The 14,794-nt window shown below is 34.5% G+C and overlaps 1 protein-coding gene across 2 annotated transcripts in view; it reads left to right on the top strand.

Annotated features, from left to right (window-relative positions):
* The window catches only part of LOC106467832 (discoidin domain-containing receptor 2-like), a 64,733-nt gene that overhangs the window by 25,974 nt on the left and 23,965 nt on the right, over window positions 1–14,794 (top strand). For both annotated transcript variants that reach the window (XM_022396830.1, XM_022396823.1), the window contains exon 3: window positions 9,348–9,495. In XM_022396830.1, the coding sequence (XP_022252538.1) occupies window positions 9,348–9,495 (148 nt within the window). The remainder of the gene's footprint in view (window positions 1–9,347; window positions 9,496–14,794) is intronic.

Raw genomic sequence — 14,794 nt, 5'->3', positions numbered from 1 at the left:
CGATGATTAATGATAATTGTGCCGTTACATAACGCGATGATTAATGATAACTGTAACTATAGGAAACTGAGCAAATCGTACATAAAGTTTTATTTTTTATTATTTTTTTTCAAACCGTAACTCGAGATGGGTCCATAAATAGTTCCTTCTGACCCATTCAATCTCAAAATAACTTTGTAGTTTCACTTAATATCATAATATTTAAGAGACAACTTATCTCAACAACGGAGAACCGGAAGGCACAACTTTTTACTGCTCTGTCTTAAAACTTGTATCTGTAAGAGGTCACACTTCTATCTCATTTAATGTCGCACATTCTATTTAACTAGAGGGCAAGATGGTTGCTGAGCAACAAAAACAAAGAAACGCCATTTTAGTCAGGGTAGAAATATAATATTTATGTATATATCTATTCGACGAGTTGATGTTTTGGAAATGTTTTTGTTTTTACAAATAGAATAATATTTTAAGGAACCACATCATATTGAGTTACAAAAAAAATGACAAAACTTGTTTTAGTAATTATCAATAAGTATCTAATACTAACAATGTATTGATTAGGCTTTAATACACTAATAGAACTCACAGTGTATCAGATACTTTAGAAGAAAACTATACAATAATAATTTATAGTAAAAGTAAATAATGTACCCGGCATTTATAGTCTGCCAGAGATCAGGTAGGAGGGAAACAAGCTAAACGATTGTTGAAAATCATGCACAAACACACATACACACACACACACACACACATATGTACGTATCTATATAAAATCATGCACAAACACACACACACATATGTACGTATCTATATAAAATCATGCACAAACACACACATTTGTACGTATCTATATAAAATCATGCACAAACACACACAAACACACATATATGTACGTATCTATATAAAATCATGCACACAAACACACATATATGTACATATTATATAAAATCAGGCACAAACACGAACTTTGTGCATGCTTTTATATAGATACCTACATATGTGTGTGTGTGTGTTCGTGCATGATTTTATATAGATACGTACATATATGTGTGTTTGTGTGTGTTTGATACGTACATATATGTGTGTTTTTTCTTTCTATTGATTTTTAAAATTATTAAACTGTTATATTTTTTATTTCAGTTTATATAAACTGACATATCCGGTAACGTCGGGCTTAATAAGTAATGCTATAAGTGGGGACGTAGTCCGCCCCTTTCCACTATTTTGAGTCGTATGACATGATTCATTCGCCCATTGTTTTCGTTTAAAGATGAATTTTCTTAAAGTAATACTTAAAAGACATTTAGGGATTTCAACAAACACTCAACTTGTTTATGATTTGAAAGGAAAAAAAAATAATATTTGGTTATAAGAGGAGCTTCAGTTAACAGGAAACTCCCAACACACTTCCCTGACATAATAGGCTAGACAAGCATAAGTCGGCTGTAAACCTAACAAGGCCTTGCACCGAAGTGTGCTCTTTGGGATATATTAACATATCTCAAGGTAGCCGAAGGCCACGAGAAAGATCTAGAATGTATCCTATTCTACATAAGCTTGGTACAATAGGACACACATCCACAGCTTCTTCAAGCACCAAAAAAATAAAAAACAACAGCTAAACTTAACAGGTATATAGGAAATTGATCAAAACATACGCAGGAGTGCGCGGGAATATATGGAATTCACAATTTGCTAACATGAGTTTGTTGTGTTAAACTTCTGGACTGAAACCTAAATTTATAAAAACTACTAGTAAACTAATCATGCTTTATCGTTTGTATTATAATAATAGATGTGTAGAATAGACAGGTGGGCGAACGAGCATGCAGATAAGAAGACGGGTATATACATAGACAGACAAATAGGTAGGTATAATATATACAGACAGACAGATGGTTTGACTTGGTTTGTTTTGAATTTCGCGTAAAGCTACACGAGGGCTATCTGCGCTAGCCGTCCCTAATTTAGCAGTGAAAGACTAGAGGTAAGGCAGCTAGTCATCACCACCCACCGCCAACTCGTGAGTTACTCTTTTACCAACGAATAGTGGGATTGACTGTAACATTATAACGCCCCCACGGCTGAAAGGGCGAGCATGTTTGGTAGGATGGGGATTCGAACCCGCGACCCTCAGATTGCGAATCAAGCACCCTAACCAGCTGACCACGCCGGACCCAGACAGATGGACAGACGAATAACAGGCAAATAGTGAGGTTTATAGATAAACCGCAATCTAATCAATTGGCGTACTTTACTTGATTCAACTTTATGAAAATAAGTCATTTGAAGCTATTTTATACGCTGCAACCTAATTTAGTGTATCTCCTTTTGCTTTGTTTTAATTTAGTGATCCTGTTTATAAATATTCATTGCAAAAACTCTACTAAAGCGTAAACAACTAAAAACTTTCCAAAAATAGTTTTAATCACTTTGAGTTACAAATCACGTTGTAGCCTTTTCAGAATAATAACACAGGCCTGCGAATGTAAACTTCATAAAAGTTGTTTTGACTTTAATAACGTATTTTCTATAATTCAGCTACGCAAATTTCGAAAATAATATTCATTTTTTTCTATCACGTAAAGAGTTTTCACAAATCGGGAAGAAAAAAACTCTTACTTAGATCAAATTTACAATACATTTACAACAAATATAACAGAATATGTTTGGGTAATTTACACAACCACTCTTTGCCAGAGCGACGAATAAATAATATTTAAATGAAAAACTATATATGTCAAATGCTATCCAGAAATGACACGACATGTGGCCTGTTAACCGTTTATATACTACCGGTGTGATTCTCGTGGGTTCTAAAACGATCGATAAGACTCTCACGTCTAGAGAAATATATAGCCAATGGTTGTCAACATTTTAAGCATAACAAAATATGACCCGATTTCAATGAAAATGATTCACTAATATAAACGTACATATGACGCTTTGTGACAAATCTGTACGTGATGGAGAAAAATGGATTCAGCGTACAGGAATTACTGTAAAACATGTAAACATTTCAAAACAATAAAACCATCGCAAGGCTGTGTAATCACTATGAATAACTAACTACTCTGTATGATAATAGTTTGTCTCCAAGAGACTTTTTGATTATAATCCCACTATACTATCACACTAAATTAGACATTTACATAGGATTTTTTAGAAGCAGAATTCTGAGAACGTGACCTAATGCTTAGCGTACCAGAACTGTCAATCAGAAGATTTACATTTTGCGTACGGCTATCGCAAAAATTTGCTCAGCAATTTACAGTTGTAGATGCTCTATAAGAGTGATAGTCAAATTCCACTACTCGTTCGGATAAGACTAGCCTGAAAGTTAGCGTTGGGCACTGTTGACTAACTGGTTTCCTTCTAATTCAAAGTTAGGTACGGCTATGTTACCCTGATTACACTGTTAGGTACGGCTATGTTACCTTGATTACACTGTTACGTACGATTATGTTACCCTGATTACACTGTTAGGTACGACTATGTTACCCTGATTACACTGTTAGGTATGGCTATGTTACTCTGACTACACTGTTAGTCTATGTTACCCTGATTACACTGTTAGGTACGGCTATGTTACTCTGATTACACTGTTAGGTACGGCTATGTTACTCTGACTACTCTGTTAGGTACGGCTATGTTACCCTGATTACACTGTTATGTACGATTATGTTACCTTGATTACACTGTTAGGTACGACTATGTTACCCTGATTACACTGTTAGGTATGGCTATGTTACTCTGACTACACTGTTAGTCTATGTTACCCTGATTACACTGTTAGGTACGACTATGTTACCCTGATTACACTGTTAGGTATGGCTATGTTACTCTGACTACTCTGTTAGGTACGGCTATGTTACCCTGATTACACTGTTATGTACGATTATGTTACCCTGATTACACTGTTAGGTACGGCTATGCGCAGATTAACCTTGTGTAGATTTGTGCTAAAATTTTAAAATACACAAAATTTCAAAATAAAAAAGCCAAACAGTCATTGGCGTTACGTATATTCCTTGTTGTGTTACCCTGATTACGCTGTTTTCTAATCTGTTGTTGGTTTTGATCAAAATCCGCCGCTTTACAGCGCTTTGTCGAACAGTCACGTGAATTATCCTATATTGAAAAACTGTCTTCAGAAGCTATGGCCATTTCAATCCGTTTAAGCCTAAAATTAGCGATTTATGTACCAAACTTTACACAAACTTAAATTAAAATACCATCAATACTGCTGTTAATTTCACCAAATGTTTCTGTGATCCAATATCTACATCATACAGAAAAGAAGTTATTTCATCCAAATTGACCCCCAGTGGCACAGTGATATGTCTATGGACTTACACTGCTAGAAATCGGGTTTCGATACCCGTGGTGGGCAGAGCATAGGTAGAATACTCTTTGTGTAGCTTTGTGCTTGACTACATGCAAACATCCAAACTGAATGTTGTAACAGGGGAATATATAAAATGGCCCTAAATGGTACAATATATGAACTGGTAGTGAACTGTTTAATGACAATTTAGTAATTTGAAAATTAAGCTGTTATACACGGGCTTTGAAAATTCATTTTCGGAAACAAAGCTTCGGCATAGCCTGAGATAAACCATACATTTTCAGCTGTGGACTTGACGTAAAAGTAACAGTCAAACACAATGTTTGGTTAAGAAAAGTCTAACCAGTGAGTGCTACTGACTTCCCTCTCGTCAGTAGCTCTAAGTTAAGCCTAAACTTTGGAGTTTCTGACTTGTCCTGTACGTAGAGCCCACGTGTTGCATAACAAGCCTTACAAGGTAAGAATCCTCAATTCAAGCTTAAGCATAAAAAAAACTAGCTTCATGAGAACAAAATCATCGTTACAGTAACATTTCAGTATGCTAGTGTGTGGACTAGAAGGAAGTACAAGATAAATCCAAAGTAGTCACGTATAAAAGTAACACCAGTGTAAACGCAATCATCTTGAAGTCACAATATTAAGGAAATAAACATATCTACCGCCAGACTTGAACATCTCGAATGCACGGGCGATATTGAAATCGGAACTAAGACTCGTCTATTTCCTTTCCTCTAACATATACTGTATCTAATACTCTACATTTGTTACCAGTCAAAACTGAGATCAGAGTTCCAGATCGGCTAATTCGATTCTTTGATACCCTAATAGATTTCCTAAGTCGCGGCACGACATACTGATATCAACCATATCTGTCTAGCATTAACCAGTTTAATCATACGTTATTCTCCGATAGTAGTTACCAAACCGAGATATATTTATAAACCGGGTTAATACCAACAAGAACAAAATGTAATGTATGAATAAAAGTTGTAAATTTCTTAGAACTGTCTTTGAGGTTTGTATCTTTATATAGATACGTACAAATGTGTGTTTGTGCATGATTTTTATATAGATACGTACATATGTGTGTGTGTGTGTTTGTGTATGATTTTATATAGATACGTACATATGTTGTGTGTGTGTGTTTGTGCATGATTTTATATAGATACGTACATATGTGTGTGTGTTTGTGCATGATTTTATATAGATACGTACATATATGTGTGTGTGTTTGTGCATGATTTTATATATTAATAAAAATTCTTACAAACTTTTTATGAGAAATATAAGACCTTATAGCACACTTGCAGTTGTAAAGTATGGAACGAGATGCGAACCACGAATCTTCTGAATCACAGTCCAGGCACGCTAACCACTTAGTCACGCTGACCCTTTATTTGTGGGAGTTGATCATGTTTATACACTAATTGTTTTTGTATAGAGATTAGAGTTCTTATTTGTGTTGAGGCAACTAATTTCTTTTCTTTGTGCAAGTTGTGTATGCAATTTTTATCTTATAAACTCGTACTTCAAAAACAGGATCTTTAGAATTTAGAATTTTCTAAAGAAAGTCGATTCAGTAATACTAAATAACATTATATACGCGTACAATACTTAATACTAAATATAAAACTTCTCACTTTTAACTTCCTGCTTGAGTTGTCGTACAAAGTCTGCCAGTTTCCCGACCCCGTCCAAATATTTTCCTGTTTTTTTATGTTATTAATATATTAGATGACGGTATTGGATTTTTAATTTCATTCTTTTCACTCAATCATTTCTATAAAGGTTGATAATTCATAAAAAGTTATTATAAATCAACAGCGAGATTTCACGACAAAAACATAAACAATACAGAATATAAATCGAAGGAATAATTACACTTGCACGATCATCTGTAATAAGTGCTTTAATTCTATTTCTTCCTTCTTGCAGCTGGGGCGCATTTCTTTTCTTGTAGTTGGCCATCTAATGCTTCTTTGAGTGGAGAGCAACATCTATCGTTTAAATCCAATTACGTTGAAATCAATATGATGCTCACAAAGGTAAAGGAGGGTACGTGTAACTAAAACTTCTGTAAACTCGTCCACGGCATGGCTAGTCTCTATTAGGAAGCAGCAAGCAGTTATCATATCTCCCTACCTAACAGTATTTATGGGTTAAGCGCTACAAAAAAATCAGCTTGAACAGGCATACAAGGTCATAAAACTCTTGTGGGAAGCCCTACTTTCAACACAGTAAATCCATGCTGTACAGAATTATGCGGAAAGCAACTGAGAAATAAATATGCTCTTGTAAACTCCGCACGCAAAGGTAAAAACGATACAAAATGTTTCAAATTGTCTTCTTTATTATTAACGAGTTGAGATTCCACAAAATGTTATGTACTTATTCTTCATATTCTAAAAACCTTATTGACGTCAAAATTTTTTGCTAAATGTCAACGTTTAAAATAACCGTTTGATAGGACTGGTTCAAGACTTAACAACGTTTTTCAAACGATTCTTTAAATTCAGTTTCTCGTTTCGACATTTCGCTTAGTCCTGCTCTTACTTGATGGGTCTTTGGAAACTATAATATACGATACGTCGGAGGAGTTTATTAAACCCCCTCATAAAATAACTTTAAAAATAAAAAAGTTTATTAAACTAAATCCAATAATAATTTTTATTATCTATTTTTCCTGGAGTGTAATGCCATTACGACTAAATGTCTAACAAGCTTCAAAGCAGTCCTATAGACTCTGTCTTGATCTTTGTCAATGTTTACTTAATTTCCATAGAAACGTATGGAGCCAAGGAAACCACTCATTGTCTTTTCTCTTTTTTTTTGGCGGTGAAGAAAATTAATCATTTAAAGAATAGATATTTCAAATTCATTTAATCTTCAGACTATATGCCTTAATAAGTGAACGTTTATGGACATTGCTTATTTATTACCCATTTATTGGGAAATACAAATTAAAGTTCACAATTACTGGTTTAAGATTTAACATTTGTAAAAGCATATAAAAACCGCTCTACTAACCCACCTCCAGCGGTAAGTCTGTAGACTCATAATGCTGAAATTTGGGTTTCGATACCCGTGATTGGCAGAGCACAGAAAGTCAGTCCATTGCGTAGCTTTGTGCTTTACTACAAATAAACAACCCACTCCACTGACTAAAAATATTTTAGAATAACTATAAAACAACGTTATAGATTAATTGAAATCACAATCATTACTTTGTTGTACTCCATGATACGAGGATGCAGAATATATTATTCAAAACGTGCTGCGGGTCATATTAAAGATACCCCCCCCTTTGGGTTAGCAGTAAATTTGCAAACAAACAAACATATTAAAGGTAATTAGGGCATATGTTGTGAGAGCCAGTCAACAAAGATTTAGTGGGCCTTATATTTTCAAAAATATGTTAATTCTAAAATTTCTCGAAATATTGTCAAAAGCAAAATCTAGTAAGACTCAAAAGCACAATTAAAATTTATCCAGAACAACGCAGAATAAACAGATAATTGTTTTTGTACATGGTTTGATTATTGATATCTTAGTTGCCCTCGTGATCAAACGCACCTGCGCCCTAATCCATCTTGGTGAGACACTTGACCAAGTCTCTGGTAATTTCAGGGTAATTTTAGCCTTTTCATTTCCTGACTAAGATATCTGAAGAGAAAGCATATCGTCTCTTGTTGAACTCTCTGGTGTCCTGGTATCGGAACCACTAGGGTGTGGTTAAACTTAGGACGCGATGATTTATTAGGTTGCTGTTCCGTTATTTCCTGTGACAAGAAAGTGGCATCAGTACCACAGGAGCATGTGAGGAGAAAATAGAGAGTAAGCAGGAGGATGGAGCGAAGCTAGCAGCTCAATGTCAAAACAGACAGCTATTTAGAGCTAAGCAGCTCGGTGATATATGGCCGTACTATTATTTCTTCTTTTTCTCATAACGCCAGTTTTCCATTCAAAATTAGATCAAAGTGATTTTGATTAAGATTGTAATGAGCGATTCATCAGACAAGTAACAACTTAAATTACTACATAAATTGCTTCTTGGATACTTTCCAAACATCGTTATGGCTTTGCTATGTGTTTGGGTAAATTTACTTTCCTTTCTTCTCAGAGTAAATATAAAACAATAGCACAAGACGTATTAGATTACACAGCTTGTATTAGTTGGATTTGGATAATAAGCAGAAGCTACTGTGGATTTAAAGTAATTTTCAGAGAAAGCTAGTTAGATAATACAGGTGACAGCCAAGCGACAAAAAAATGGATGAATGACGAAGTGCGAAAGAAAATTAATCGATGAGAAATTAGCCAAGAAGAATAGCTTAAATAGGAACCATAGTAAAGTCAAATTACCATTTTGATACATTTACTTAGATGTAAATGAAGTTTGCATTAAAGCTGTATTGTAAACTTTCAATGTGTTTTTCAAACACAGATGTTACAGATCTCCTGGAACTTAATTTTATACGTGGGGGTGACAGAAGAGACACTGGGGATCCAGAGACCCGAAAGAGTTGTTAAGGTCATATGATCAAGTAGTTATAGGCTCACCTTCTTGTTGTAGATAGTACAAAGATATCTATTTGCGGCTATAGACTATCGATCCCGAAATATCTGCCAAGGTCATTTGGTTAAAGTCATCGTAGAAGTCTTAGAAACCATTGATTGAAAACTACTATGCTTGTCTGTAACTTTGATATGACCTTGACCCACAATCATCAAAGGCTAATTATTTAGTCTGTAAGTGAGGTTATTATCTTTTTTTCATCAAATGTACTCAAACTTCACATTTTTTTTTAGAAACGCTTTCTACTTAAACACACTCGAAATATATTCTTTTACTAATAATTTAACTTGGAAGGGTGAACAGTGTAATTATTATTATACCACTAAACAAACATGGAGTTTTTGTAATGTAATAAATATGGCTTATTATGTTATCATGCATCATTTTAGTAACTGGACTTATGGATTTCCATTTTTTTTACAGGTCCTTCAGGGCAACACCAACACCTATTTTCCAGCTTTACGAGTGATTGATCCGCTGATTATTGCTTCCAAAATTCGATTTATCCCTCACAGCATTCTTCTTCGTACTGTGTGCATGCGAGTAGAAGTTTATGGTTGTCCTTGGACAGGTAAATACCGCTTGCTTTAATCGAATTTGATTTTACATTTCAACTTTTACAGTTAGGATTTCCAATGACTTTATTTCCGTTTTCTCGTCTTACAGTATATATTGCTATAAACTTTCATATACATATTTTCTACATCTTTTCGCTGTACTTTGTATCGTGTGATGTTTTGTTACTACACAAATATTTTCTCCTTTGTACAATTTGTCATCGACTTTCTACAAAGGTTGAGTACGTTTTACTAAAACGATTTTGGAGCATCGTTATAATCGATGTCACTACGTCCGGTCACCCTCTATCTGTCGACCATGTATGTTGATAATAGCCCAGCAGCGTAGTTACTATTTCGTCAGGTCGTCATGCCCAAAGTACACCACTCATCCCTGCATTTTTTTCATAATTCATCTTTATACGAGGTCAGCGTTTTCTCAGTGTCTGTTTCAACGGTCCAATTGTACAGAAATCCATAGGCGCTCGTCCGACAGCTTGACAGGTATGTCTTTGTATGAATAGCTTGAATACCCATTTCATTCTCTAGCTGCTTTAGGTATGCAATAGTTGAACAGATATATATTGTGAAAACAACTTATGTACACGTGCCTTTTGTCGTTTTCAAGGTGGAGATCCTTCTTGTTTATGTTGCGTTCTGTTACGCGGGGTACGTGGGGGGCTTTTGCCACTGACCTTTGTGTTTGTGGATTCTCACCTTTTACAAGATACCGCACTTTGCTAACCACGACTGGTGTTCTTGTTGTATATCTCTTTCTAGATGGTCATGGTTCCATTAAGTACAAGGGATGTCCCTCACTTGAACACATCTTTACGGCTTGACTGTATGAATAATTATCTTCAGAAAAAGCTGTTATTTGACCTTCCAAAAACTGGCCATATACGAAAAGCCAAATAATATCAAAAGGTAGTTTGTTCTGATACATTCCATTCCACGCGACTTTATATTGGCTGTGTTTGTCACATGACTACCTCATTGCAAATTAAATATCGTTTTAATATAACGTATTCAACCATCAGCAAACATATGTGTCAGTCATGTTAGCTTTACTTCATATTTATGTGTTAATCATATCAGTTTCACTTCATACATACGTATCAATCGTTTTCATTTCACTTCATACTATTCTGTAAGTCGTGTCAGTTTCACCTCAACCCGCAATTATTTATCTTATCATCATTCTCTCTATCAATTATCAGTACAGATTCCTACACTAAGCTTATTCACAATAGCTTGGATGAAAATATTGCATATGCAAACGAATGTTTTATAGTCTCTCTGTTTTTATGATACAGAAATATTGTTGCCCGGTAATTAAAAGCTTGATTTGAGGTCAGGTATACTAATATAAATCATACCATTTTACCAAGACCCTCATGTGACTTCTATAATATTTGTTTAAGAGTGTTATTTGTAAACATCAGTGCAGTGTACATAGGATAGTTTTGTTGTTGTTTTTATTTCGTCATATTAAAGACACGAGGTACCTATAGAACTTCACTAGACTTAATAATACATTTTTAAATAATTATTATATGCATACTTGTATTTACTCCATACTTATCTATGTATATCACGCTAAATTACTGAGTAGTTCGGTGTTTACTGAACGTTAATGGTAATGTGATTTAGTGGGATGACTTGACTTATTAAATTGAAGATGCACGATCCCAAAATGTAAGATTTTATTTGCATGAATACAGCTTACCGTGTTGAAATTGTCACTGTATTATTTCTTTCGCCCAAACTTTTACAATTTAATTCATCGTTTGTCTGTCATTGTGCTCTTGGATGTATCTTTTGTAATTAACTGCGGTGTTCGACAGAGAAACCCCATTTACAGGGAAGGCGGAGGTTGGTTAGGAGAGGTAGTATAGTCTGTCAAAGGTATGCCACCTAGAGTGTACGAAACACTAGTGTTCTACATAACGACGAGGTTGTCTGGGTTGTTGGTAACATTAATGTTGTTGGGTAACACAGCGGGATTCCGCTTAATGTACAGTTTGTGTTTGGTAGAATGGAGATGAAGGCTCCAGCATCTGGGGTTTTCTCAGGAACGCCCCTCAATTGTCTGATTGCGCTAGAATCTAATGAGAAAATACGGTCATTTTGAATGTTCTCTTGTCGCCAGGAAGCAGTAGCGTGGAGTGCTTAAAGTTAAATATATTATGACATTCCTCTTGCCGCATGCTGGTTTTCATAGTTCTGATGAATTCGATATTGAAATCTACCTCAACATTCACCCCGGTGCTCTCGCTATAAAACAATAACAATTTATTAATATAATAATAAATTCAAATCTCAGTGTTTAGAAATATGTAATACATACTAAAGTAAAAATAAAGCATTTGGTTGTTCTTTTTTATGTAATCCATAACAATAGGACCGTTTTACTCCACACCCCTTTTAATGGTTTTACAGTATTCAAATATGAAACGTTTTGCTATATTTTAAAATCACCCATGTTCTAAAAAACATTCCGAGAAATAACAAGCGTAGAGGAAATTTATAATCACTTAATATACTGAGTCTATGTTGTTGTTTGCTATTTCTGATCACCTTATAAAAGTTTTGGAACTGTGGTTACATAAGTTACATGTGTTCGGTGAAAAACAAAACAAAGCAAGCGTCCCTAAATTTCACGTCAATTTTTCAAACTTTTGATAAAGAATGAAAACATTGATTTTTCACTTCTGTCTAACACGGTTTGTTTGCTTTAGGGCAAAGCCACATTGGGCCATCTGCTTCGTCTATTGCAAGGAATCGAACCCCGGATTTTAGCGTTGTAATTCCGTAGGCTTACCTCTATTCGACCGAAGGATAGCATACGTTTAACCTTGTATTTTCTCAGTTATTTTACTATTGGTTAAAAAACGTTCTTACGAGAAACATCGTGTACCCATTAACACTTTAATTAAAATATTGATTAGACGTATTCTTAATGGAAGTCTTCAAACTGCCCCCCCCCCCAGTAAGCTGTTATTACTAACCAACTCATATTATAATTTTTTTGAGCAAACAGCGAAAGATATAACTAACTCAATATTACACAATATATGAGCAATGTGAATTAATTTTAAATCTCACGTAGCGTATTCCTTCCTATGTGTGTTCTATGTCTTCGGATCCTAAAATATTCCTTATAATTCCGACGTTTGTGCCTTTGTATTATTTATTTTCTCCTTTTGGTTGATTTCTTATTTTGGTGATGGTAGTAGTAGCGGTCAAATCTTACTATTACATAGAGCTTTTACAGTTGATATATAAAAAATATGCGGAACACATTTATGAAAACAACTACGGTAGGTGGCGCTCCAAGGTAACCACAAAACACGGTAGATCTTTTCTATCTTACGAATAAAGTGTTATCAATGCAACTTACATCAAATGTTCACTATATTTTCTATCTGTTTCAACCACAAACTCCAGATGAGGCAGTACAAGACAGACAACAATGCGAAGTATATTTTCAGTGACGTCCATCACGCAATGCTGAATTTTAGTTTTGCTCATGTGTTAACATTGTAACAATCCTGTTAATTTATGAGTGACTGAACGAGCTCTGACACCAAGTTTACATTTTTTGACAACAAATACATCTTGAAGGTAATCCTTAAAGTGCCCCCTACACATTTATACTCAAACTTATTTTGCACCAGCCCTGTATTTCGAGGAAATGTGCATAAAAGTTTCATTAAGCTCTCATGGGCCATCATATACAGCCATTAAATATCATTAACATACTAATATAATTATACATTTTCTTTATCACTTACATTTTTAGAGCAAAACCACATTGGGCTCTCTGCTGTGTTCACCGCGGAGAATCGAACCCCGGATTTTAGCGCTATAATTCCGCAAACTTACCGCTGTACGCTATAATCATTTATTTCTACATCAATAACTTCTGTAAATGTAGGTGTAACTGAAAATTTGTAAACCTTGATAATTATTTATGAAGAAAGATTACAAATCGTAATTTAATTTTTTTTGGTTGTTTTTTTGCACTGACAGTGTTTTATTCGAAATGTATATCCAATATTTAATAATAGCTCTGTTGGGAATAGAGTCATACTGTGTGAATTCTGATATCACGTGCCGTTGTAGATTGTCATAATGCTCAAATCCTATTTATCTGTGTGTTGTTATATTGAATATTTTCATACAAAGCTACACAAGGAGTTTCTGCGAATAACCGTTCCTAATTTTGAATTAATGGAGTAGCTAGAAAGCAGTTAATCAACAGTACACACCACCAGCTCTTGGGCTACTCTTATCTGACCGAGATTTTATGGTTCTTCCATAACTTATACATTTATATCTAGAATTATTTTGTGTGAGTTCTTTATGTTATAGAATAAAGAGCAGATTTTAACAATTTTGATATGGTCATTGTGAATTAATATGCTAAAATAAATAAAATAACAACAAAAAAACTGGGAACACGTACTCATTAACGGAGTTACTACAGCCTATTATAGAATATGAAAAGACGTCGAAGAACAAAATATTCGCGTTGTTAATTGTGTAGCGAAATTCATTATTAAACTTTAATAATGTTCTTAAGCTCTGTAACTTTGTTAACAATGTTAAAATACGTATTGAGAACCAGTAGTTTTCTACATGATCAACAGAACGCTGTTGAGAAGGGAAGATGAAACCATTGAGCTAAAATAGCTATTATTAACCAGTTTCATCTTACATGGATATAATAATAGCTCTAATCTGTTGAAAATAATTCTGTTTCATTCATTCCAGATTTATTATTTGGTTTTTATTTTCTTCTTTCCTTGGTATTTCATGTGAAATAATAATAACGATAAGTGCTAAGTTGAAAAAAAAACGATATACTACCCACGAAAGGTACACTACTTATGATGATTCCTTAAGAGAAGTTTCTGGCATTTTACAGTCAACCATAATTTATGTTTGACAATTCAGTAAATATCAATTTGAAAATAAAAGCGTGGAAACACTGGGTAAGAAAAAGTAACACAATACCATTGGCGTCTGTATGCAGATAGCTCTATTTTACCAACGTCTTATTAAACATCATATACACCATTGAAACAAATAAAAAATATTGAAGCCTGCCTCATCGTTTTAGAGGTGGCACACGTAGACAAGATGTCTTGCTAACATATATTACCTAGTGGCCACTGATTCCTCATTAAACTCTTTTCTAGCGTTGCTGATATCTTATCTCATTTAGCTAAATCTCTTCATTGCACGAGGCTTAAAATTCACTTTACTCAGGGTGAAGGCAAGTGAAGATTAAATTACGAAAGCAGG

This window comes from Limulus polyphemus, unplaced genomic scaffold (assembly GCF_000517525.1).
Source record: "Limulus polyphemus unplaced genomic scaffold, Limulus_polyphemus-2.1.2 Scaffold83, whole genome shotgun sequence".
NCBI lineage: Eukaryota > Metazoa > Arthropoda > Merostomata > Xiphosura > Limulidae > Limulus > Limulus polyphemus.
The sequence above is the reverse complement of the archived record's forward strand: the minus strand, read 5'-3'. Positions and strand labels throughout refer to the sequence as shown.